The sequence below is a fragment of the Pundamilia nyererei genome, unplaced genomic scaffold (genome assembly GCF_000239375.1).
Source record: "Pundamilia nyererei isolate P.nyererei 1_Seehausen unplaced genomic scaffold, PunNye1.0 scaffold00175, whole genome shotgun sequence".
NCBI lineage: Eukaryota > Metazoa > Chordata > Actinopteri > Cichliformes > Cichlidae > Pundamilia > Pundamilia nyererei.
In genome coordinates, this window is record NW_005187576.1 from 31,890 (window position 1) to 59,039 (window position 27,150).

At 40.9% G+C, this 27,150-nt stretch overlaps 1 protein-coding gene across 1 annotated transcript in view; it reads right to left on the minus strand.

The window, feature by feature from the left end:
• LOC102194576 (mitogen-activated protein kinase kinase kinase kinase 4-like) overlaps positions 1-27,150 on the minus strand; it is a 106,931-nt gene that overhangs the window by 18,946 nt on the left and 60,835 nt on the right. The window contains exons 5-24 of the mRNA XM_013914147.1: positions 25,045-25,244; positions 24,766-24,856; positions 23,873-24,003; positions 23,599-23,653; positions 23,238-23,316; positions 22,977-23,152; positions 22,726-22,798; positions 22,255-22,465; positions 18,445-18,606; positions 18,222-18,308; positions 16,402-16,740; positions 14,310-14,459; positions 8,978-9,087; positions 7,939-8,099; positions 7,638-7,735; positions 6,711-6,892; positions 5,616-5,733; positions 3,828-3,942; positions 1,246-1,413; positions 706-849 (exon numbers count right to left, since the gene is read on the minus strand). Of these exons, the coding sequence (XP_013769601.1) occupies positions 706-849; positions 1,246-1,413; positions 3,828-3,942; positions 5,616-5,733; positions 6,711-6,892; positions 7,638-7,735; positions 7,939-8,099; positions 8,978-9,087; positions 14,310-14,459; positions 16,402-16,740; positions 18,222-18,308; positions 18,445-18,606; positions 22,255-22,465; positions 22,726-22,798; positions 22,977-23,152; positions 23,238-23,316; positions 23,599-23,653; positions 23,873-24,003; positions 24,766-24,856; positions 25,045-25,244 (2,850 nt within the window). The remainder of the gene's footprint in view (positions 1-705; positions 850-1,245; positions 1,414-3,827; positions 3,943-5,615; positions 5,734-6,710; positions 6,893-7,637; positions 7,736-7,938; positions 8,100-8,977; positions 9,088-14,309; positions 14,460-16,401; positions 16,741-18,221; positions 18,309-18,444; positions 18,607-22,254; positions 22,466-22,725; positions 22,799-22,976; positions 23,153-23,237; positions 23,317-23,598; positions 23,654-23,872; positions 24,004-24,765; positions 24,857-25,044; positions 25,245-27,150) is intronic.

The window sequence follows — 27,150 nt, forward strand, 5'->3', positions numbered from 1 at the left end:
AGCACTTTATATAGCCTCTGTAGAAATTATCCACACATCTCACTTATCTTACCTGCACTACTGTATAGTTCTGTATAAATAATCATTCTGTACAATACGATAATTTTAATTCTACAACTGTTTATAACTTGCATAGTTCATATTTCTGTATAGCTTTCATATTTATATCCTGTTCATAGCCTGTACATACTTATAGTTATACATTATTTTTTACATTACATTATTATGTGTACATTATAACATACCATAATAGACCCATATCTGTAATATACTCACATATCTATATTATTACTAATATATATTTGTAATATATCTATATCATGGCTAAAGCACTTCTGGATGGATGCAAACTGCATTTCATCGCCTGTACTTGTGACATGTCCAATGACAATAAAGTTGAATTCTATTCTATTCTATTCAATTCTAATAGGTGGTCAGATTAAATACTAATTTATGAGGCTACTTGAAAACGTATATACTTTGTTTTCACATCTTTTATCATTACACCTAATTCCAATTTTCCTAGCAAAATATAATGAGGGGTGGCTCAAGGTGTTTGTCGAGCACTGTACTTTCAAGGTAACTCTGTGTGCAAGTTTGTGCTTTATACTGCACAATGTTAGACGTTGGTTTCAGTCCATCTCTTATCGGTTCCTAATTCTAGTTGCACTAATCAGGATGCTTAAAGTGTGCCTGTCTGTGTACCTGATATAGTGACCAAGACATTGAGTCCTTCCAGGACGTCCATCTGCTGGAAGCGTCGGCGGTTAATCAGAGGGTAAACTTTCCCCTGACCACTGCGATCCAACAGCATCAGGCCGCTTTCTGTTCCCACCAGTAAGTTCACTCCTACACACAAATGCACAAACATGCCCATAAGGATAACGTCCAAAAAAAGCCACTGAGCTCAACTGGAGGTCTGCTGCTTGGCCTGACGGCGCTAGTATGTGGCCTTATTAGAGCTTTGCTGCCACCATGTGGTGAAGGCCTTTATAACTACAACTTCTGGTAAAAAGCTGGACTTTGATGAATGTTAATACAAATACTTAAACATTGGCACAACAAATTTACCTTTAATAATAATTTACATCAAACAAATCCTTATTAAATAAGTAGCATTTTCTTTAAGAACCCATTATCCCCCCACCCCCAACCTGTTATTCAAAGTGACATCATAGTCTGATCAACTGATGGGTGATTATTTTAAAGTATCCTTTCTTTTAAGCCCTATCTTTTTGTTCTTACCCCAGAGGGCAGCGCAAAGAATCTCAGAGTTGAACCTCTTCTTGTATTTGCGGATCTCTGGGGTGTCACTCTGAGGGCGGGTGTTGACCGGATTGACGTTGACCACGGAGCCCTTCCGGGATGGATCTGCTCTCAGTGCCTCTGCCAGCCGGGCATCGTTCCCATAGCCTAAAAGGTCAAAGGGAAGGGCTTAGGTAGGATGGCGTAGGATTGTAGAGTTTACCGGACGGGGTGAGGGTCAGTCACATGATCAGCATTAGAAAGCTGTGTAGTGAACTGTGATATTTAACAATGGAATATCAATATTGTGTGATTGATGTACATTTTATATTACTGTGAATAATTGGTCATGTTGTAAGTATGAAAGTTTGGAATGGGATACAGAAATATAAATATCAATGTAATGATTCCCACTACTGCTCCACTCAAACCAGTAAAAAAGGGAGCTGATGTGACGTTTAAAGACAACCATCCATCAGAGACTGTGAGATTATTAGAATAACAGAATAGTTCTCAGCTGCTGATTACACTGGGACAGAAAAACAAGCTGTGCAAGGTCAGAAGGCCTCTGCGGCCAATGCAAGAGTTTTTATGGTGTCTGTTGTGGATTACTCATTACCCGGCTCTCTTACATGCATTTGGTTCTAGATTCAGGCATCTGTAGGAAAACCTAACTGCCTCAAATCAGTGATTAAATGCTGACTGAACAATCTAGTATACTTAAGGGGGTCAATGGCTGGTCACCAGCTGCATCAGGTGAGGTAATGGCTTAAGATTTGGCCTTGACAATGAGAGAACAAGGCTGTAGTGATAAGAAAGCTTTGTTTGTTAATGGCGATAGCTAATGAACTCTATGACCTGAGTGAAACAGAGTCCAACTCTTTTTGTTTGTTAATGATAATGACATTTTCACGTGCTCAGCCTCTTTACTCCTTGAAAAGAAGAAGCTGTGTTTGTCAGAGCTTCTGTGTATCTGAGTGCAAGTTTGCAGCTGTGGACACTGGCGGCTAGTCAGACGAAGTCAAAACTGAAGCCGTGGGTTTAACCTAGAGGAACTGTTTTCAGAGAGCCATCACTGGGGGTGGCTTGGGGAAGAAAGTTGTGTCGAACTTGGTTGTTAATAATGATGAAGGATAATCATCAATTAAATCAACAAAGATAAACAACCAAAAGCTTCCTAACAATGATTTTTAGCACACTAAAATTCAAGTAAGATCTCTTTGTTTCACTTATGATTACTGAAAGAAGTGTGTTGGACAATATGAACCTCTTTTATGACTTTTGGAGGAGGAAATATGAGAAAAAGTCCCAGTCGTCAAGAAGATATAAATATTAATTAATTCCCATTGCAGCCATTTATATGTTCATACTACCGCTCACCTGGCCAAATGCTTATTCAGCATCCAGGGAAAAACCAGCACTTGAAAATGTTTATTGTAAACTACAATAACTCAGTTATATTATTTTAAACCAAGCCTTAATTTCTGAAGCCGATCTCCATGTATTAATCTCTTTAGTGTTGATTATAGTTGATTATGGTCAATCACACACCTACTGCCTCAAAGACCTCACCTCTAGGCAAAGTCGATTTTGCAAAGCTCCTCATTAGTAGATTTTTATCCTCTTTCAGTCCTTCTTCTTTTTCCAGTTCCTCTCATTAAGGGTCATTAAAGCAGATCATCTGCTCATCATCTCACCCTGTCCCTTTCATCATCCTCTGTCACACCAACCTTCTGCATGTTCTTCACTACATCTTTCTCTCTGATTTTTCTCTCCTGCTGGCAGATGCATCATTTCTCCGATATATCCACTCTCCCTCCTCTACATATCTCCAAACATCTCAGCCTTGCCTCCAAACTGCTCAACATGAGCTGTCCCTCTTTCATATTTAGTGTTTTGGATGAATTTCACTAAATTATTATTATATTTTTTACATTATTACCTTGATTCAGTTGTTTAATAACTGTAGTAATAGTTTACCAAAATTCATCCGAATGACTAAAATGTCCCAAACATTTGTAAACTGTCAGAAAAGTAAAGAAAACCAGCCGTCAGTCATCATATGAGTCAACTGTTTGAAAGCTCACAGACTCAAGTCCCAATCTGTACAGCTAAGGAATTTTTGCTATCATATTTTGAGACACCTGAACTCCACGTGTGAGCATGAGATCAGTGGTGCAGCTCAGTCAGGGAAGCACTCTGGGATTTCTCTTTGGATGTACTCAGAAGGGCTGTTCCCTCCTGAACGACAGTCAAACCTCAGAACTGCAGCTTCTATTCCAATTCAGTGACTTTGAGTTGTGAGTAAAAAGTTGGCTTGTGTCAGAATTGAAGTCATTGTGTTTGAGCTTTTCCAGAGTGACAACTTTTCCTCATAGTTTGTTCAAAGTTTGATTCAACAACCAGAAATGCTTTTTGGATTTGTCTTATGCCTGCGGTAAAACATCTAGTTAGGCTCTTCCCAGTGGGCTTAAGAAATAATTCTTTGACTTTGGAGCCTGCAGACCTTTATTGTGACCTTTATCCCCGTGTCGTCTCTCACGGAAGTGTTAATTTAACCTAAGTTGACAAAGTGACCTTACCGACATTGTTGAGGGCACTGCCGGTGGATGGAGAGACCTGGAGAAGTCGTGGGTCAATGAACGGAGTGAAGGAGGAAGAAGACTTGTGCTTCTGCATGTTGTTACTAGACTGGCTCTGCAAAGAAGGAGTTTTGTAAATGTTTAAGTGTTGTTTTTCAAAGACCATAAACATATGCAGATATTACGGACAAAGATAAATGGAAACACTTAACAACACAGTGAAAACACAGCCAGGCAAACTGAGGATTTTGGTATGTGTTGCATGCAAATACAGTGGACAGTCATTCAGGAGGTAAACTTATAAACAGTGAAACAGGCAAAAAGGATGATGAAGGCTAAAAAAATATGAATACTGCTGACAAAACAAATAAAAAACAATAACAACACAAAAGGGAAAAAAGTGCCGTTTAAAAAGTGTTTCCTTGGAAAACATACTTGCGGTTTCACTCCTAACTGCCATGTGTGCTACCATCTATTGTCTGGAGAATGTGAGAATATAGCTTGTTTGCTGAAAATAGGCAACATCAAGGCATAAAAATTGATTTAAATATTTTGAGGAATGCTTTTAAGACAAAAGACAACTCTGGCAAAAACAAAATAAAACAAAAAAACCCCAAAAACTGAGCTAACAGATCTGTTGCGATAATAAATATATCAAGGAGATATTCACAAAAATGCAAGCTTCCACCAACACCAGCATCTCTCTGTAGAGAGATGGTGTGTCAAAATCTGAAAAACTGAAAAAACAAACAAACAAAAAACCAGCACTCATCTTATTTATTTGAATGATTTTAGTTGTTTTGGGGAGTTATGGTGTTATAGATGGCAATAATTATAAAAGCTCCCTTTGACACTCCTGTGCAAGAAATGAATACCCTAAGCCAGTGTCTGCGTTGGGACTTGAAGACATACCTCTGTGAGGATGCCAAGCTTGTCCAAGGGACTCTGTGGGGACATGGACGAGGGACTGGCAAGGCTGGAAGAGGAAGGGGAGTTGGATGCAGAGGAGGAGGGGGAGGAATGGTGGCTCTGCTGGATCAAGTCTGGGAGATGGTGGATGCGACCAGCAAAGCCATTCCTGTCCGAATGCTGTATGGGGTGATGATGGTGATGATGGTGGTGGTGGTGGGGGCTGGGGGTGTGGTGAGCGAGGCCCTGGAGCGACACCGAGCCGGGGCTCGGGGCAAAGCCTGCATGCATGCCAGGTGTCTGCGTTTGGCCTGGGCCAGGGCCCGTACGCTTTCTGTTGTCACCTGCACTCTGGAAGTAGAAAGAGGGGTACACAGCTTTGGGTCTAGATGTGTTCCTGATGAGTTCAGGGGAAGGGAAGGTATTAGCTAGAACAAAGGGTATACTAGAGCGGCTATTCTACAGGCGGAAAGAAAACTCTTGTTAGCAGTTGATTACATGGTAAGATAATACTTTCGTAATGCCCCAAAATTACTTAAACTGATCTTTTGTAGTGTGCATTGGTCCTAAATGTATGTGAAGATGACCTACGTACCTGATTCTTTTTCTGTCACCTGATCAAATGGCTTTTTAAAAGTTAAATGTCTGAAATTGTTCAACACTTCTCTGTATGCATTATTAAACTCTGTCAGCCTTTTATGCTTCATTTCTTAACACTGAGTTGCTATCCACTGGCCAAAAAGTAAGAACATGACCAACGAAACATACAAACAAAATGGATAAACGGTCGGGGTATGAACAAACAAAATGTACAAATAAAGGGAAAGCTAAAAAGTACGAGGTGAACGATTGGTTGTCCTTTTTCCGATCTCCCAGTACCTGTCTGACAATCAGCGTGCTGTCTTTGCATGGCGTTGTGCCCGCGTCACTCTCGCCCTCTTCGTGGACGATCATGGTTTTCACAGACTCCGTTTCTCCGTTACTCAGCCGAGAAGAACTGCAGGTGAGGGGAGGAGAAGTTCAACACAAACACATCATGTTTGGGCTCCAATATGGTTTTACACACCCGTGCAAGCCATGAGAAAAAGCAGCTTTATAAAAGACAGACACGGCACTCAAAGGCACTCTGCAGAGCCGAAGGTGATGGTTGCCCCGGACTTTACCCAACGAGCCAACAAACAGCTTGCCTGACAACAAATTAGCCAAATGTCCTCTGCACATAGGCTCAAAGCAGTCTCTACTGTGCTCTAGGAGGCTTTCTACATCTCGCTGTAATACAGGTGTAGGTGAATGTGCTGTCTACACCCATAATATGACTAAGTGCGACATTAGTTTAAGTCCTGTGGCAAGTGCATGTTGATCATCTCGGGAATCAGAATCAGAATACTTTATTAATCCCAGAGGAAATTATGTGGTCACAGTTGCTCCAGAACAGTAAGAACAATAACTAAATGAAATGAAATAATCCAGTATATTACAAAATGTAACAGAATATTAAAAAATAGCTCCAATTATAAATATCCCAGTATATCACACAAATTAAATACATACAGTTAAAACTGAGGTGATCTTCTTATCAATACATTTGTTGTTTTCTTTGTAGAGGATATGATATTAAGAGTGTGCAACTACTCCAGTGTGTACTTGTGCTTTAGATAGTATCTGGACTTAAAGCTTAAATGTTTAATAGTAGTACAGCATTTGATTAAAGAAAATAAAATGTGATTTGACTGGTGACTGCAGACTTTCTGCTTTGTTTTATGCACACAAGGCTCCTCCTTATTTAGACAGGGCTGGTCCTGTCAGCCTGCAGGCATTACCAAGACGACTGCAGTCTGGCTTAACTTGCCTAAAAAGGCTTTCAGATAAATCAAAATGCATCTCTGCTAAGCAGGAGCATAATCTCATCCATTAACCCGAACCGATGAATTCTGCTCTGAAAGTGTAAAGCCTGCAGGAACGTTGTGTACATACACAGCTCTGGAGTCCTCCGGGCCAGAGGTCGACTCTTCACCTGCCTCCTGATCCACCTCTTCATCGTCATCTTCGTCAGTGGTGTCCGAGTCTTCACTGGAGGATGAAGGGTAATCTGTCACCTTATTTGGGGGGCGAACATCATCCACGGCACGCAGTTCTTTGGCCAGAGCCGTCAGGTCCTAGAAGCCGAGACATAAAAAGTGAACCGTGTTTTAATGTGTTTAGTCATTCTTGCTCTGCTGGTGTATTGTCCGTTCTTCATCACTGCATATTACATGCAAATAGCAAGGGGCACTACGTAAGATTTGCTGTTAATCTTGCTTAAGAAACGCAGGAAAGAGAAAGCTGCTGGAGAAGAAGAATGGTTATAGATGTGCGCCAGCCAATGAGAAACCAACGGAAGAGCAAAGCCAAAAGATAAAAGAGAAAAAAGAGATGACTCCAGAGCAGTACAGCTGGTGCTCCTCAAGCTACAGTAGGTAAGGTTAGTGGATTAATTCTAATAATGAAACAGTTGTTAGAGCTGCAAAGATGAAAAATTAAACCAGCTCAGAAAAAATAGTTAATTTATTAAGTTAAGAGAAGCCATGAGTTAAAAAGACCACCGCTGAGGAAGAGACCGCTGAGAAGAGAATGCGAATAATACGTGCAGTAGACCCCGTCAGCCAATAAGCTCAATCCAAAGATAAAACAAGCACTTCTTAGCCTGAGCAGACCAGTCCGTTTATTTTCATTCATATACCCACACACAAAAAAGACTCAAGCAGCAAGATCCCTGTCACAATTTGTTAATAATCACACTCTCCATCTATCTAACAGCAACTAACTGGACGCAACACGTAACAGTCACCACGCACACAGAGTTTAACTAAACCCATCCCGCCTAGTGAGCTACTGGCTAGTCAGCTCCGGGCCCACTCTCACCGCTGATCTGTTCGGCCTGAGCACGTCCCTCCTCTCCTCTGGTTTTTTCCCAGCATTCTCTGGCCGCTGGAGGGGTGAACCCTCCGATTTAGAAGAGGCTAAAGGAGGTGGAGGTGATAAGGTCAGCATGTTGGAAAATGTTGGAATAAAATCTACACGTTTAACTAATGTTGTTAGCGATTTCACCTACATGTTATTACACACTTTAGCACAGCTATTTTTTGAGGTGATTTTTTAGTTATATTGTCCACCTCCTGCATGTTTCTAATTGCTGACTTGGTTAACGTATGTGTGAACTCACAGCGGGCCCTGAACCTCTCTCCTGAGCCACAGTGAGAACCGGGCTGAGAGCTGGAGTTACTGGAGCTGCTAGAGGAACTGGAGCCTCCGCTGCCAGTATTACTGGTCGTTCTGGGAACCAGTTTCTCCACTCGTTCCCACAGCAGCCGAGGCTCCGCTGCACTGCAGAGGCAACAGAGTCAAGAGAGTCAGGTAAACTATCATAGATACAGAAACTTTTAAACAGCAAATTAAAATGTTATAAATAGAGCACAGCTAATTTAACTTCTTAAATTCGCTAATTATTACTGACATGTTATTGGATTATAGTTAAAGTTCTTAATGAGCAGTGTAAAAACGCTAAACACTTGAAATGACAGAAAGCCAAGAGTTTTAGATATTAAAAACAGCACTACAGGGTAAAGAGGAAGGAAGAGAGATGGCACTCCATGAAAAGGTTTGTGGTTTGGAAATAAAGAGAGACACACATTTACACACAACTATAGAAGTAGAGACAACAAGGTTAGACAGCTAGAACTATTACATAAAGCCTCCCACACAACTCCGCAGACTGGGACTGCAACAGCACAGACAGTGAAGACGCTGAATTAATTTGTCAGATCCATCACTAAATGAAGTGTTTTTGCACAGCCTTTGTGAAAGTCTTTTCTTTCTGGATGTCTTTGTAATTGCAGAGTTGAAAACAGGAGACTGGATTCAACGTGCTCTGAAGCACGTTGAATCCAGTCTCCTGCTTAAGACACTGGTGGAGTGCCACAGGGTACTATTCTGGGCCCAGTTCCTGTCGTTTAACGAATTATATTTTTGTTATTTCAAAGATGACTCACGTGTCATACTACACAGATGCTTTTTAAAAATAGCAAGCTTGGCTTTTCTTTTCTAAATATCACATATCTAGAATGTCAGCCATATCGTTTAAAGGGCACGTTTCCAAATTTTGGAAATGAAAAAAAAAACAAACAAAGACTGCAAGAAGAAGAATGCAGTAGTAAAGCAAAGAAAGGAAACAAATTCACACAACACAGGTTACGAAAGTTTACCTGGCAGCATTGTGTTGTGCTGCGTGGCTGCTGTGTACGGCGTTGCCAAGGTGATGAGGCGAATCTCGCCTCGGCAACACTGGGGACCTTGATGTAGTCCTGACAGGAACCTTTTCATGATAAAAACAGTAACCAGCTTACAAATACACACATTTTAGGCATGGATGTGCTGCCATGTGCCGTGAATATGCAAATCACATATTTTTAAACTTCACCTCACATGAGTGTGTCACCATTTTAATCCACTGGAAAACTTCAGAACTAGTAGCTATACCACAACATGTCAGGATGACTAAGATAAACATATTATTTGGCTGGACTAATCGTCAGACTGGATTCCCAAATAGAAACAATAAAATGGTATAAAACTTCTAGTTTTGAATCCCTCGATGTTGCCCAGCGTCAGATTGTTTGCTTAATTACTGCACCGATTATTGTCAATTACATTTTCACAATTACTAGCTGTTAGATTCTGCAAGCATTGAATAAATCTTATTAAAAGATTCATAACCTTTACTGATTTTGTAGAGATACCTTACACTCAGTGATATAAAAGTACAGATTGTGTGTAATTAATTCAGGCCCAGAGATGAAAGCTCCAGTCAGTCAATTTAAAGTCTGACTTGGCAGTAAAATTACACCCAAAGCTTAAAAAATATCCAACAAGTAATAATTGTCACATATTAGAAGGATATCAGAATTATCAGGGGGAAGGTGTGAGTAACTGAAGTGTTTTAGTATTCATGAGTTCAGCAAGCATAAAACAAAAGTGTTAAAATAACAAGTAGCAGCTTTGGAAGCCAGACAGTTGGTACAAATCTTGTAACGAGCTTAAATGTTGTTCTGGTACTGTCAGGATAAGTAATCTTATTATCTTTAATGTAAGGGGGAGTAGACTGCCTTCTAATAGAATACACAATAACTGTGTTCACATCAGACTAAGTTAAACAGCTGGGTTTGTTTAAACAACGCACCAACAAGCTCACATTTCAGGTTGGTGATGACGTGACTGAAACAAAAACACAGGATCTATGCGTACTGCATCTCTGCTGCTTATGAGCTGCGCATCTCTGACGTGACTGCCTGTTGTGTTCTTACAGTATCTAACTTGAAATGTATAAATGTACGTACGCCAACTAAAGCCTTCATCGTAGTCACAGGTCACGCATGTGAGGCACATTTTCCCCTAAATCAGTCACATGTAAATTCAGTGAAGCCAACGCAGAGCAGAGCAACACAGCCATGCACAACAGAACCTTCAGCCATTTATTTATTTAAGAGTTTAAGTTAGGGACAACATGGGAACAGTATGAGCTGATGTTACTGATTGGTCAATCTTTTCTCAGTAGCATTTTCCTCTATTTTAAGGCTGAACCTGCTTGTGAGGTCCACCATTGTTTACTTGAAGCTTTCCCATTGTGTTGCATTGACAGGGTGGATTCTCTTAGGAAACGACTGTCTTCTTATGCTTACATTCCTCATCTTGTTATTTTTATGTTTTTTTGCAGTGGTGCAGCAAAAGTCTAAATTAGTGTGGTGAGGGAAGAAAAAAGCAGCATCAGGCAGGCTGTCTCGACTCGTCCTATAAGTGGAACAGTCGAGTTATAGAAAGGTCACGGATTGAATGTTGTGATGCATTTTAACTAACAGCTATTTTTGCATGAACAAGAAATTTCACCACTCAGTAACTTCCTCTTTTGTCAGATATTGTGTGCAAAAATTGGACTAAAATGCCCTGCAATATCCGATTTCCTCACATACAGTGGATATCGTGTTTCTTGGTCTCCATACAAGGAAAAAAAATAACAGCTGTTTAAATTCTGATATTGTATAAAAAAAATGGTGGGAAATAATTACAGAAGACTGTCTTATTCAACTAATGCTACCACACTGGGCTTCTTTCTTCTAGTCCTTACCCTCGGTGGGACCTCCGCTGAAGGGGCTGGTTCATGGGGCCTAGGCTGAGGATGGGGGTGTGGGTCAGTGCGAGCAGGCGTTGATGATGAGCATGATAGTGGTGATGATGATGATGGAAGGTGATGGCGGGATTCGTGGCTGTTTTGAAGGTGGAGATTTTCAAAGCTAGGGGTAAGCGGCTCTGTGAAGGAGTGGGATCGCAACACAACAGGCGGAGTGGCAGTGGAGTTTGATGAGGCCACGCTGCTGCTGCTCTTTAAAGCAGCCAGATGAGAACGAACCTTGCGGACGACACAAAACAGAACACAATGGGGGAGCGCAGGTCAGTCTGCATGCAGGGTATTCAGACAAGGAACAAGCTCAGGGACTGTAGGGTATCTTAAGGGGTTTGTCACATTTGAGCTAATGTTAGTAACACTAACATTAGACTTCTCAAGTGTGGAAATCAGGGCGATGCAGGTCCTACTGGTTATTGTAAGGTTATTTTGGGTCATTCATAATTAGATGTGGAACAGTGAGAGGGATCTTACAGCACAAAAGGATCCAGCAATGAGCAGAAAGTAAAAACAACAAAGAAAAGCTGCGATGACTTAACAGAATGACACATCCATACACTGCAGCTGTCATTTAGCTCCTATTTGCTGCCAGGCTTCAGCTGAAGAGCTCTTCTGCACATTCAGTTGGTAAAGATGTAAATGAGAGGATATAATTACATTATAGATTTATTATAATGCTCTTAAAGTAGATGGAAGATGACATATATTTAACCTTTTGCTGCTACAGTATTCACTTTTTCCAGTGGCATTAAGTTCAATCAGGGATTCTAGATGGAAACGTTCTTTCAGCTCAGATGCAAGGATTTTCAGTCTTGGTCATTTGTGCACAGAGCATTTATGATTTATAATAACACACAGTGTCAGATATCTGATGTGGCGAGTTGATCTGACAACTTGGCAGAAGCCAACACGATGTTAACAACCACTGCTCTGAAATATTAGATCGTTTTAACGCCACAGAAGCTGATTTCAGTTAGAGATCGACACAGCTTGTCTGTAAAATCAAAGAAGAGCTGTAGACATTTTAAAGGCAAAGACTCAAATCTTTGCAAATCCCCTTAAGAACCCAAGAGTGCAACAGGAGGGGAGAAGGAGCACTCGTGAAATAGACATATCTGCACGTCATACCTGTTATCACTTGGGCCACCCTTTTTTTGGAGAGCAGAAATTTCACTGTAAAAGCTTTTAACTTAAAAAAAAAAGGGTAGCCTGGATAAATCAGGGAAAGACACAAAATATAAAAGAAGACATAATTCACAGGGAATGGAGAGATTAAGCTGAATTGATCCAGGAAAAAAAATATTGAGTCATGCTTTTACTGGCTTGGCTTTTAGTCAGCTTTTTTTTGGGACATTTTAGTCCTTTTGATATACTGCACGGTCCTTTTAGATCACCTTCAAAAATTATCTGGAGATGAATAAGGAGTAAAAACAGGCTGACATGCAAACAAGCGTGCCGACAGAACCACAACGGTCCACGCAGCATGCACACATTCATGGCTGGGAGTGGAGGAAAACATGTGACTTTGATAGTGGGCACTGCACATCCTGCCTTTCACCTTATTCATAATCACCATCTTAACCTTAACTAGTTTTTGTTTCCATATTTGACAGCAGTGAGATTTCTTTAGGAAGGCAGCTAATAAAAATACCTCACGTTGGTCCTTAGGCATCATGATATGAGACCTTTGTGTGGTGAATACTCTATAGGCTCTCTGTTAATGAGAGTAATCTACTTTTAACATTATGGGTTAATAACGCTCTAGTGAATTACATCGTCACACCCGCGGCCAACACAACCCCCATCCTACTGAATAACAGCATCATTTCTATATAATGTAATCTGTGTGACATATCCAAAACAGATTGACTTATATGAACTGTGATTATTCATGCTTCGTGTGCTCAATCCTTCACTGGGAAAATGACTAATACTGCCTGAGTCACCCTGCAAAATTTGGATGCCCATGAATTATGAATGTTTTAATCACCAACACACAATAAGGAGTTACAGCATGTAGAGCAGAGATGTTCAAACCCCCCATTACAGCATCAGGCAAATCCCATAAACACACACATTTGCACACCTTGTGGTAAACACACATCTGGTGAAAGGGCTTTTGTTTGCATTTACATATTGGGAGGACAACTTGTCAGTCCAAGAGTTAATTATGGCAGAAGGTTGGACTTGGTTGATTTTCATTACCACAGGGAAGCTGGGTGAAAAAGGGGAGATTTCTTTTCAAATCAGTCAAGAGTTTTATGCTGTTCCACATTTTAACTGGTTAAAACGAGGGAAATGAAATTGAGGTAATAACAAGCCCGAGGCTGAAAAGAGTCATGAGAAGTTCAGCAGCAGCACACAGTTGGATACATTATTCAGATGAAACGACCTCAAAGCTAAAGATACAATCCATGAAGGCAGAGAAAAAAAGCAGAACAACTCCTAAACTGAGAAACAATAAATCTTCCAAAGTGCAAAGATTTCAGTTTTCCTCGAGTCACCTGAAGGAGAAACCTAATGAATTATTATCAGGGGAAAAAAATCACAGATAACATCTTGAAGCAATGTTCAGGTTATTAAGAAGGTAAATGGACTTTTCGAATAAACCAGTATTTTGTGAAAAATGAGCTTTTCAAAGCATACATGCAAGGGTCTATAACACATTTCAGCATCATAAATCAACTCAAAGTTGGCAAGGCAATTCGGCAATATAAGGCTGACAGCATACTCTTAACCAGGGGTGTCGAACGCATGGCCAGAGGGTCAGAACTAGCTCTCCAAAGGGTGAGTTTCAACTTATTAATTCATTATTAATTTTACAGCCTTCTTACAGACAAAGATGTTAACTATAGGTTACAATACCACAGTGACATAAGGTGGTTAAGCTTTGGCTCTTTGATTTATGACAGTAATGTTTCATTTTAGTGACAGTGAACTGACTTTGCTTATCATGCCCACTGCAGATCACGTCCGGTACACTGTGGCCCAGGAACGAATAACTCTCGCCCTAATTTGGCTTGTTCACATAACTGAATGACAGGTTAGCAGCCATAAAGTCCTCAGGCATGCTCAGCCCGACCAAGCTCCACTATTACTACTTCCATGTAGAAAAAGGGAAGTTGATATTACAATCAGATCTTGTGTCATGCAAACAATATGAAACTGTCAAATACATGAATCTCTCTCTCATAATCTCATAACCCCATCCACTGCTCAATATGCTGCAACACCCTTTAAGATGTAAATCACCAGTGGACTGTTCCTAGTCCAGTGATCCAGTGGACACCAACTCACAGCTGTAAATGTAAAAGCAGAATAGTTTAAGAGAAGAAGAAATGGTTTGAAGTCACTCTTACCTGTGGTTCCACAGGCCGGTGCATGGCCTCAGAAGCAGAGTTCCCATTGGGGTATGAAGACTCAGATCGCGGCGGCACCGGAGGCTGCTGTGGTTTGGTCTGAGCCGCCTGGGGAGAACCCTGGACGTTCTTCCGATATCGCTCGTCAGCCTAAGAAGGACACGTGCAAACAGCAGCATTAGCAGCAAGTTGAGAATACAGGTGGGTACAGGTCAGTACACGAAGAGGAGAAAAGACAGAAGCCATCAGCCGCTATGGTTTGTTAGTTTCTTCCAACAGAGAAGAGGTGATTTGTTCTGGCAGTAGTTCAAGCACATCAGAAAGTTATCTGCTGATACAGGCACACCAGCAGGGACAACAAAGCACCTCCTCAAAGGCAGCAGTGTTATTGGCACCGCAGTGTTCCCACATCCCTACGAGAAGGACAGCAATTCCATGACCAGCAAGAGTGTCATGCATTTTCATGTGGAGAGAAGACATTCACAAAGGAAAGGTTAGGTCACACACTGAGGTCCAGGACACGGTTCACCATAGAAAGTCAGATTTTGAAATGTTGTTTTGGTTGTTCTTCAAAATGGATATTTGGATATCTTTTCCATTTGTGTTTTTTTTTCTTCATGTTGCCACTTTATCAGAAACTTTGTGATTACAGTGTTATCATTACGACAAATATGATGGCTGAACTATCAAAAGATGACTATCCTGTTTGTTCCACCAGTGTTAGGGCTTCTGAACTGTTTTGGCCAATGATGTGCTTTTATTTGGCGAGCGTCTCTGTCATTATCCTTCCCAATAGGCACTAAAAAGGATACCAAATGCCATAAAGAAGAAAGAGACTGTAAGTCACGCTGAGCACTAATGAGGTGGCTCGTTTTTATTAATGTGGGGACAAGGACTACCATGAGGATAATTAGAGACCAGTTGTGTCCTTCTTTAGAGGGAGGAGCTGTTCAAGTGAGCATTTCACTGCAAACTCACGAGAAAAAGCTCAAATGACATCTGCTCATACACTGTAAACAGAACGCTGACATAGCCACCATGACACCAACGTTTGGACTTCTGCTTTGAAGGCCAGATTGTCACTTTCAATATCGATGTCTTGTGTTTTTGAAACTAGATGATAGGAGCATGGGGGTGGATCTGACTGAGAAACCAGGGATTTTAAGTTGTACCCTGATTTATCATCTGCTGTACTTGAAATGGGGCTATAATTTGCAAAGGAAGCATCAAGATTTATTTAATAAAATGTGAACTTGGCAATCGAGACCCTAAAAAACTGATTACTAAGCTCATGCATAAAAGGAGAAGTAGGTTCATTTTCTCACTGGCTTCTGTACAATCTTACTTATCTTGCAACCAGAGGAGTTGACCTCTGTTGGCCATTAGAAAGAATGCACCTTTAAGGCACTTCAACATTGGCAGCCCTTTTCAGACTCAGAGGCTGTATTTTTTATTCTATGTTTCAGGAAGTCTGAAGGAATCCTCGAAGTGAACATGAATGTGCTGCATCTAGATATTAGTTTGTTGGTATTTGGTATAATAATTTCTTTAGTTTCTCAACTTTTTTCCTATGAGGATTTCACAAGTATTGGAAATTAGCAGTACTATAAACTCTACGTGCAGCACATCAGTTTCATGCTCCATATTGGACTTACGTTACACATTATTCTCCCTTTTGTTTCTGTTTCTCTCTCAGTTAGCCCTGTTCCTGCTACAGCTGTCTCTGGAGGAGCTGATGCTTCTCCAAAGTCAGCTTGAAAAGATCTATAACATCACTTGCTTTAAAGATTGGTCTCAAGTTGAGTTCAATTTATTAGAACTTCATATTTAAGTTCACCTAAATAGATAAAATAACTGCTGTTGGTCCTGTAACACAGGCATGTATGTGCGTCATGGACCTGTTTAATTATTAGACATGTGAGTTTAGAAACAGTCTAGCTACAGAGCTCGTCTACAAAGCCATTCACCCCACACCATCAGCTCACCGTCACCATCTACACACGATACACTAAAGACGGCAGGAGTGAGTATACACAAGCAAAGGAAGCATTTTAAAAGCAGTCACTGTGACTGAGCAGCTAACGAGGTTCACCTCTCTGACTGGCTCAGAGTCAGGGGCGGGGCCTTGAAGGTCAGCCACTGGTAGCCTGCTTTCTGTAGTTTTTTCCAGACTGGAGGCTGGACTGGGCCGTGTCTTCTCACTGTCAGTGTTCTGTGGTTGTTTTGTTGTTTCCTGCTCAGGGGCTTGCAGAGGCTTTACCCTGTCAGGTTCAGGGTTCTGTGGGGGTTTGGGGGTCTGTTGCTGGGCTGTTTTGCTACTGTCCAAGTTCTGGTTTTGCTGAAGCGACAGCAGGTAGGCCTGCTCCTGCTGCAGCTGTCTCTGGAGTTTCTGAGCTTGCCGCTGCTCCTCAAGCTCCCGCCATTTGTACTCCTGAGTACAGGGAGGGTCAAGTTGAACCAAAACCGCTAGCACACATAGGCTGGTCGACACTTACTATGTCCAAAAAAGTCCTTTTTGATACTTTAAGGGATTAAGAATCCATTTAGATGACCCCATACAGTTACACCAACCATCAGTTTGGAGTCACATGCCAGCAGTGACTGTAGGAATACGACTGTATGAAAACTATTGTGTAGAAGCTAGCATCAGAGATGGAGAGAGCACTTTGTTTTGAAAGGCTCTTGGTGGTAATGGCATTATAATATTGCAAGGCTTTTAACTAATTTCTTACTTTTATTACATATTATTTATCCTTATATATAAGGATATATTTATATTTAATATATATCCTGTAACTGTGAGCAATGACATCACAGCTGTTAACAAACACGGCACACATAGCTTTATATTCTAGTTTCTATAAGGCTGAGTGTCTCAGGTCCTAAAAATGTTAAATGCACCCTTTATGACTGAAACACTGCTAATTCAACTCACAGTGTGATTTGACTGTGTATAAATGTGCTCTGTTAAAACATTGAGTTTCAGGCCAAGTCAGGCTTTAGTGGAGAATTTAAATGGGAGGAGACTAAAAAACAAACGAAAACAAAACAAAACCAAACAAAAAAACTAAACCATCTGATGGATACTGGTGGGGGAAAAAATGTCCAACTGCACGCCTGTTAGACCGCTGTGGTGAAAAGCAATTAAACCAGTGAAGCATTAATACAGTTTTATGCAGTGGGACAGTTGTGCCCATCGCCAGAGGCTCCATCTAATTATAGGTTGTTAATTCAAACATGTAACATTCATCCCTATAATACAGCTCAAAGTAAAATGTTTCACAGTTTAAATAGAAGTCAGCTTGTTTTTTGCATGAGTTTATGAATGGTGACTATGCAGGAACCACATGGTCAGAGATTAAGTAATGGTTGAAACTGGAAGTGAGGATGTTAACGGTCATATCCTTTTATTATGTGAATATCCGCTCCAAACCCCAAAAGGAACAGAATCCTTTAAAAAGAAAAAGAAAATAACAACATGGTTTGAGTATCAGTATCGCCTCCCCTGACCCTTTAACATCTGGAAGAGGGGAAGCCCTCTCTTTCCGTGGGATGACTAGTTTCCTGCTGATGACATCACCTTCACTGAGAGGCTCGTAAACATCCTGATTTCCCCGGCAAAATCTGAGAACGCTCATTATACTCTGACCTCAACCGTTAACGGCTCCCCTCGGCTTCACTAAAGTCAAAAGTTATTTCTAAAAACTTGATGAAGTTTAGCACAGAAGGCAAATGGACTCAGGAAAACTCATGTAATGGAGGAATAAAGTACCTGCGTTAGAAAATTTAACAACCTGGGAGCTGCAGAAACATTAAAATCACTTAGGGCATGAAAGCAGAAACAGCATTAAGCTCATTTAGATTTTTTTTTAAATGATAAAAGGGGGAAAAATGAAGTTGAATGTGACTCACCAGAAGCATGGCCTGTTCATGGAGGAGCTGCTGTTGCAGGATCTCCAGGTGCCTCTGCTCCTCCTCCAGCTGTCGACGTATATACTCCTGTCAGTCAGAGTCCACAGCCATTAGTTAAATATCAGAAAGGTAGGTTTAAAAGTTCATCCAAATTAATCCAAATCCTAATTAAAGTTGATAAAAACAAATCTTTCAGTGTCTTGCCCAGTCGATTCCCTCCTACCTGCTCGCGGTCGGCCCTCCTCTTTTCCTCCTCGGCCCTCCTGCGCTCCTCCTCTTCTTTGCGGCGTCGTTCCATCTCTTCGATGCGCCTCTTCTCCTCCTGCTCGCGCCGGCGCTGCTCACGCTCCTGCTGCCTCCTCATCTCGCGCTCACGTCGTTGTTGCTGGAGGAGTTAAAAAAAGAAAAAAGAAACTGCTCATCGTCCTAGTTCTGATTTTTGTCAAGTCATACGAGACACTGACCTCGTGTTTCCTAATCAGTGCTGAACTAGAATCTGCATGACTGGCACAATATTAATATTTTAATTTGACCTGGATTGGTAAGAGAAGCAACGTGAGACCGCAAAGTGTGCGACTCACACGAAACGGTTAAAACCCTGTTCAAACATTCAGCACACTGCTGTATAGCGCACATGGTTATTGCTCTGAATTTTCCTCCATAACGATAACTGCCTTTGGTGCCACTCGAAGCCGCTCTAAAAGTGTATGAAAGTGGTTCTTTGCCACACTCAACCTCAAACACTCCTATGCTAAAAGGCCCAACATTACAGCATCATTTGGCTTAATCTAAGGCAAATCAATGAGTTACTGGATAATCTTCATGTTTTAGGTAAAGTCTGCGGTGTCACTGTGATGGGACTCCAGAAGTGTCTCTGCTTCATCACACCAAGGAGATACATAGTGAAGGCTGCTTATAGAAGTTACACCTTCAAAGCAAAACAATCAAGAGGCTCAAGAGAATCAATTTTCAATCATTTTCTGAGTTCAGCTATGTTAAGATTTCTCTATCACACAGATATAAAAAGATAAAACCATGAATTTCACAGAAGAGCAATCTGAAACTTTTTAGAGGCCATCAAGGATGAATTTTAACCCTGCAGGGGTCAAAACAGGATGAGTTATAGATTAATTTGGAATGCACTACGTTGCAGGTCATCTCTTTAATTATTTTATTCACGGCTGTCAAGGATTTACACAGCTCTACCAGTGTGGCTCAGAGTTCGTTTTAACAGCGATCCAAATTGTGTTGTTTTTGTTTTTTGTTTGTTTTTTTTATTTGGGGGTTTTGGGGACCTTTTAAACTCAGTTTGCAAGTATTTTTGAACAGATAGACATCAGTATAGGTTGTGGCAAAAATGTCTTATTGATGTGAGCAGAGAAAACATAAATACTACGGAGGTGTATGAGCTGGACAGACAAGTAAAAAGACGATAACATGTCAACATTTCAAGGACTGCATTAACACTGGATATCTTAATCAGTGTGAAAGTTCAGGCCTGACAGGCAGCGTGTTTTTGTTTAAGCTTGGCTCTCTAAGCAGACACATGAAGAAATTACACTGATTTCTGTCTGTGAGCGAGTTGTGACAGGGTGCGGTGAACGCTGCGGGACTGCAGGTCACGGATTGCGTACGATGACGCATCGTGTTTGCACAGATTCTGTGCTCAGCATTCAAGCTTCCAAACGTGGGGATCTATCAGAACAGGAGAGCACATGTACGCCGATATTTCAGTGACGTGGCCGGCGTTCAACTGTGGCTTCTCGCTGTCTGATTCATCCACAAGCACCGTCATGAATCAAAAACGGAGCCTTGAGCTGTAAGTGCAGTGGGAAAACACAAGCAGAAATACAACTTTGTTCTCTCTCTCTTCCCACAGAGGCCTTACACTTGTGCAGTGCATTTATATGTGCTCAGTGAATTTTTGAGCGTGTTTAAATTTGCTTTTTTTGGGTGAGTGGGGGTGGGTTGTTTCCCCAGTCCCTCTTTTAATATTTAGAGCTGTCTCTTCTCTTTTTCCTCCAGAGAATTTAGTTCAGTCGTGTCCAAATTTATAATCATCTATTTGAAGCTTTTTTCCTCCCTGCACTTCCTTTACTCCTCTCTGGTGTTACTGAACTTTTTTCTCTCTCTTCTTAAGAACAGAGGATGAAGCCAGGTTCAGAAAAGTGATTATAGCTTAAAGAGATAATAGGACAATTACAGCAAAGGTGTTCAAATTCACTCTCTGGGGAAACCAATTAACTTTTTTCCCACTCTAGTCAAAAATTGATTTTGGAACATTATATGAAATTATCAAGTACAAAATCTAACTGCTATCCCCCCGAGTAAAACAACTTTAATCTCACCAACATAATGTACACACATATTAACTGCAGCAGACAAACTGGCTAACCCCCCAGGGTTCACTGCCCAAACAAGACGAGCTGAAATCAAAGGAACAAGGACTTTTCTACTTAGTCATTCTAACTTTCTGCTGAATTTGTCGCTTTGAAAAAACAGCAAAGTGTTACTGATTCAGATCTGTTGAATTTTATGTTTTTTAATTTATAATTCAAAGCCCAAGAAGGACCAACAGTCAGTTCCAAATTTAAAATGACACGAATCAAAGCCGAGAAGATCACTCAGTTAGCAGTTCTGATTGCAAAAGTCTTGTTATGACAAGTCAAATTACTTTTATAATAAACCACAAGTGTCAGAGGCGATGTGTGACAAGTATAGAGTGAAAGGGAAGATTTACAAGAGAGAAGTGGGATCTGCTACGATGGATGGTTTTGGAGGTGGTGGCACTAACAAACATACAGCAGGTGAAGCTTAATGTGGCAGAGTTGAAGATGTAAAGATTTGCATTATGAGTGAAAGTGACAATATCAGCTTAGGTTCAAGAAGTTTAGAGGCAAAGTTAAAGAGGAAAGGCTGAGGCGGTCTGGGCATGTGAAGGAGGAGGATAGAGGATAATGGAGGAAAAGGAGAAAAAACCCACAGAGGTGGTTTACAGATGTAGTGAAGGTGGACAAGCAGAGGGTTGTGTGGCTGAGGATGAGGATGTAGCGTCCTCTAATGGGAGTAGTCAAAAGAAGAAGAAGAAGTAGTATACATGTGAGCAGTACTTTGGATATTGTTGCCATGATAAGATCTAAGACTGATCTTTTGATTTTTTTATGATGTCAAAATAAATCAAGATTTACTGGAGAAGCAGATGAAGTCAAATAGGTTAGAAATGTCCTTTTCTTGGGCCTGAGAGTCCAGAGTCATGTTATACATCCATAATCTAAATAATATATTTAGCATAATAAATATATTAAGTTTCCCTGCATCCAACGAGCCGCATCAGTTTCTTAGTATTTTAAACAAACATATAGAAGGTAACACTTAAGATAACTTCAGAAAACATCAAAATTTACTGAAAACCCTTCAGTTTTGTAAAAACAGTGATGCCATTCATTTTCATGGGAGAACCTCTCTGTGTACAAAACTTCATAAATAATTCAAATCTTTCCCTGCAACAGGGTTATTTTTAGTCCTATTGAAACTTCCAGGGTAAATGCTTAATTAATAATAAATAACTCATATTTTAAATATGGTTTTTGTTTAGGCAAATTTACATCCCTCATTTTCTTTTTCGTTTTTTTCTCACAGATTTTGCCAACATTTTTCTGACTCTGTGACACAGTGTGGTCAGGCCCGAACTTTCAGCCTTAAGAGTCACTCAAATACACGACTCACATTAAACTGAACCTCCTGTGCAGTGGTCGCAAACAGGCAAGTTAGCTATGGAGACATTTTGGTAGTAAATATACTGACTTCTGCTGTTGAGCTGGGCATTTTAACATCTATGATTTGTTAGGTTGTCCTGCTGGATTCTGTTCTGGTGATATCACCACTTTAGATCCAGTTACACTGGATTATTACATTACAGGAACACAACAGTCAAACAGCAGTCTATCGCCTCTTCTAAACACACAGTCTTACCACAGCACTGTGTCTACTCGATTAACATAGAAATCCTATTAATTTGTTATGAGGTTTCAACCTCCTCCAGCCGTCTCCGCTGCTCCTTCTGCTGCTCGATACGTTTCTGCCTCTCAGCCAGCAGCTGGCGCTTGTACTCCTCCTGCTCACGGAGCTGCTGCTCCTGGAGGAGCTGTTGGCGGCGAAGGGCCTCCGAACGCTCCTTGTTCTCCTGCTGCAGACGTATGAAGTCACGACGCAGGGTCGACTCGCCCGGCACGTTGACTATGGAACTGTACAGATGACCCGATGAGAAGGATGTAGAAACTGACCCGTATGACATCATAAAATACTTTTCATATCAAGGGTGTAATCATGTGACCTTGTGCTACACAAGTACTGAGGCTGTAGCGTGCATATGTATGTGTCTAAATATAAAGGAATCACTAAGATGACTTCAAAAACATGGTCAGAATTCACTTTATGATGTTTAGCTTATAGTAAAAAGCTAAAACTATGTACTGTAACTATGTATTGTTAGATGGATCGATACCTTGGCTCTCCTTCTTGCTCAGATGACTCTTCCTCCTCTTCTTCACTGCCACTGTATTCATACTCTGTCTCATCTGCAGATAGTTAAAAATAAAATGTCTAAAAATTAGACTCCTCATTAAATCTTCATCATAATATATGTATATTGTTTTTAAAACACAAAATATGCCCTTTTGAGGGAGTAGCTTCTGATTTTTATCCATAAGTTAATTTTTGCACGTTAACACTGACAGAGCTTCGTCCTGGACTCACCTTTCTCGCCCCTCTTCTTCTTGGTTCGGTCGATGTGGTCTTTGAGCTGGATGCGGACCTGCCTCTCATTGGGCTGGTCCCGAATGAAGGGGTGTTTCAGCAGCTGCTCAGTGGGAGGGCGCTGGGTGTAATTCTTCACAAGGCAACTCTCAATGAAGCTGAAGAACTTCTTTGACCTATGATGGCAGTTAGACGTCATGTACAGAGTTCGGATCGGCATGGTTTACTGATATCAAGAATAAAAGATGGAAAACATCTCACCACTTTTTGGACTTGAGTCGAGGAGGTGGGTTTCTGGGAATGAGGAAGAGGGCTCTCATTGGATGCATGTCACACAGAGCTAAAGGAAACAACAGAAGAGAAACCAAATGAGAGATCAGAAAAAAAACTAATATAAATGTCAAAGTCATACATTTAAGATGATGGGGGGGGGGTGCATCTGTATTGCCTGCATAAAAATAAGAGGTATAAATAGAAAATGTAAGTCTATAGTGAAGCTACAGTTAACAGAGTAAACAGAGTTCTCTTCTGATCATGCAGGTTTGAAACAGAAATACACCAGTAAATTTGTTTAGAATAAAAGTACCAGTTTCTACTCATTGAAATCAGGTATTGTACTTACGAGGAGCTCCCTCAGCCATTTCAATGGCTGTGATTCCACAGGACCACAGATCACTCTGAAACACAAAGAGATACGATTAGTTAGAGTCTGTGTGCTTCTCTGAGTAACACATGTGATGGAAATGACAGAGCAGTCTTCTCATTGGTCATATTAATGATTAAAACTATAATCTTTTCTATCACATGGATGATGCTCCTATTTGACTGGTTCCAAACTCATTCTGCACCATGAATCCCACTAACATCTGCGACCAGATGCAGTTTTGCATGCTCACCCTGTAATCGTAGGTAGCATCAGGGTTTTCGTCACACGCGATGACCTCTGGAGCCATCCAGTATGGCGTCCCGATGAAGGTGTTTCTTCGACCTACCGTCCGGTCCAGCTGAGCGCTCACACCAAAGTCCACTGAAAGAAACACGAAGCATTCAAATGAAGAAAACAGACTAAAACCGTTCAGATCCTGCACCAAGGCAAACTACAACTGTGAGAGGGGCCCCTCAAGTTAACTTGAGTCTGCCTCAGAGTGTAAAAGGTCAGGTTGCTGTATTTTAACCACGGTGGAGACACTTTGTTTAATGCTGTGTCACGGGACATTATTAAGCTAGGTAACACAGGATGGCCTGATTACAAGTTGCAACTGAATTGTGGATAATTAAAGGGAATAAAAACAACATTGATCGGTGGTTTCACACAAAGGTTTGGTGAAAAAGAAGCGATTTTTATACAGAAGTTAAAGCTTTTCTTTGAAAGTTAAAAACACTGTGGAGGCTGATTTACAGATCAGCACAACTGGACACTAAATCTCCAAAACTCAGAACAGATACTTCTGTCTTTTTGTGCACATATCATAAGTGAAATCAAACGTCTAGGTAGTTTTGTTGCGAGAAATTATTGTGACACTGTAATCAGAAGAAATCTAAATAAAGACCAATTTTGGAGCTGTATATAGACCTTATGTTTCATGAGGATTTGACTACACAGGCCTGCAGCTGTGCGATCATGTGAAACATTCGAAAACAAAACACTGGCAATGAGAAAGCTCCAGTTGGCATCGCCACAGTGCTGACTCAGATCTGCTGGTGCAATCGCTTTTCCATGCACCGGTCCAAAACCACAGCGCGGGAGCACTTCCCGTCTACAGGCCCGGTCTAAAGCCAACTGACTCACCCAGCTTGACTTCAGCGTTTTCAGTCAGCAGCACGTTTTGTCCTTTGATGTCGCGGTGAATGACATGATGAGCATGCAGGTGAGCTAATCCCTGGTGGGATAAAATATAAATTAAAACAACTTATTAGGAACACGGGCTGTATCAGACGGTCAAACAAGTGTTTGTTTTGTTTAAATGCAAAAGTTAAATTATTAAAAATCATACTTTTAGCAACATTTCGGACACAAATAATATAATCTAGTGAAGATGTTGGCAGCAGACTGTGAGAAATAACTGACCCTGAGGATCTCTCGGGAGATGTAGGCGATCCAGTCTTCCTTCAGCGAGTTGCCCTTGGTGTTCTTCACCAGATCTGTGATGGAGCCGGCACCACAGAACTCCATCACCAGCTGGAGGTGAGAAAGAGATGCATTTGTAACACACACACAAACGTTCACCATCATTCTACCATCAGCGTAAGACGCCATGCAGCAGTTTACTATCGATACACCATTAAGACATTAGTTGTGTATTACTGTAATGCAATATTAAGATTTCAAATGTGCTTTATTGTGTTTATTTACATTTATTACTTAATGATCTTCTTTCTTTTATTTCACTTTAATGTGTTTGATTGCACACCTTTGATTTTGTCTAATTTTTCATTATTGAGCTATTCTAGCTTACTGGGCTCTGACAATCTTATCATGTTGTATTTTATTTTAATAATCCATCCTAGTTTATTTTAAGATTTGCAGCTTGCTGAGTTTAATGGGAAATTCCTGTGTAATATAGGAATTCCCCAAATTTGGGAATAAATAAGGTAGCTTATCTCATCGTATTAGAGCTACCTTGAGCAAACAGAGCAGTTATTGAGAAACTCAGTGGTCCCAGTTAACTTTGCTTTTTCCTTCTGCTGCTGTGCAGCACTTCAGAGTATTCTTTCTGCCGTCAACAAGAGACGGCAGAAAGAATAAAAGGGAATGCGGAAGGAAAAAATGCAATCACTTCTACTAGTTTACCCTGTGCTGTGATTGAGACAGGAAGCCAACGGCTATTAGGAAATGTGGTTTTAATGCAAAAGAGAAAAGCATTAGCAAAACCACAAGCGTAGGAAGCTGGAGACAATACAAATACAGAAGTGCATCTGTTGAATCTCATGGGGTGCCCTCGTCACTGTTTTACAATAAATTTAAAGTTGGAAAGCATTTTCTGTGCACCTCAACAGGTGGCAGCTGTCATGCTGCGACCTGGGGGACTGATCCGATTCATTTTTAGTACTACATATGTGACAAACATAAAAAATCCTCAAATATGTCAAGACTGGCTCTCTAATGGTCACTAAGCCTCTGATACCGTGTCTCTTACTTGCTTACTAAAGGATATATGCCTCATAAACACATAAAGTGATCTTCTTGAGACAGTAGTCTTAAGTGGTGTCAGCACAGAACATGAATATCATAAAACAGACACACACTCTGTATGTCACCCCCACGCACGGCAGACAGCATGAATCCACAACAGTGGAGGCTATAAACGGGCGTGGAAGCAGCTGTAAAAACAAATACAGGACTGTGTTGTGAAGTGAGAGTGAGATCCCTCCTCCTCCTCCCCAGGAACAGCAGAGCCTCCGGGTCATAAAACGAGGTAATCCTGCCTCGGACAAACGACCAGCTGTAAATTTTTCCTGCTGTTGTTCTCTACTTCCTGATCCTCCCCACCTCTCCCTTCTCTGATTGACTCTCTTCCTTTTGTGCCTCACTTATGCACCATTTATTTAATTCCACAGTCTTGTTGCTCTTTTCTAGAAATCTGTTTTGTTTTTTTGTGTTGCTGTCATTTCTTTTACTGCTCTTCAAATATGAAGAACTGCATATTGGCTGTAATGAGGAAAATGCATAAAGCAACTTCAACTCCATATCAGCTGGAGAGCTTTCTGACTTCATGGTATGTAATATCTCTCTTATCTGTCATCACACAATCAAATAACTTTCTAAAAATAACAGTGTACACTTTGGCTGTTATACAGGAATCCCTAATATTGTTTAGTTTGTCTTTTTTTAGCCTGGCAAATCTTTTCATTACAGTCTCAAAATACCTTCTAACGTGTGATGATAACACACTGAATGTATGCAAAATCAAATCTTGTTACGTGATCTTACAGTTCCTGCTTGAATATGAATTTAATCCTACTCCGTCCCTTTGCTCAATAACTCCACAAATGTTCTAAATTAGGATTCTTCAAGATTTGGTTCATTAAGATATATAACACCCAGCACGCCCCTGCGGGCGGTTTATCCTTCAAGCTCGGGTCCTCTACCAGAGGCCTGTGAGCTTGAGGGTCCTGCGCAGTATCTTAGCTGTTCCCAGGACTGCGCTCTTCTGGACAGAGATCTCCGATGTTA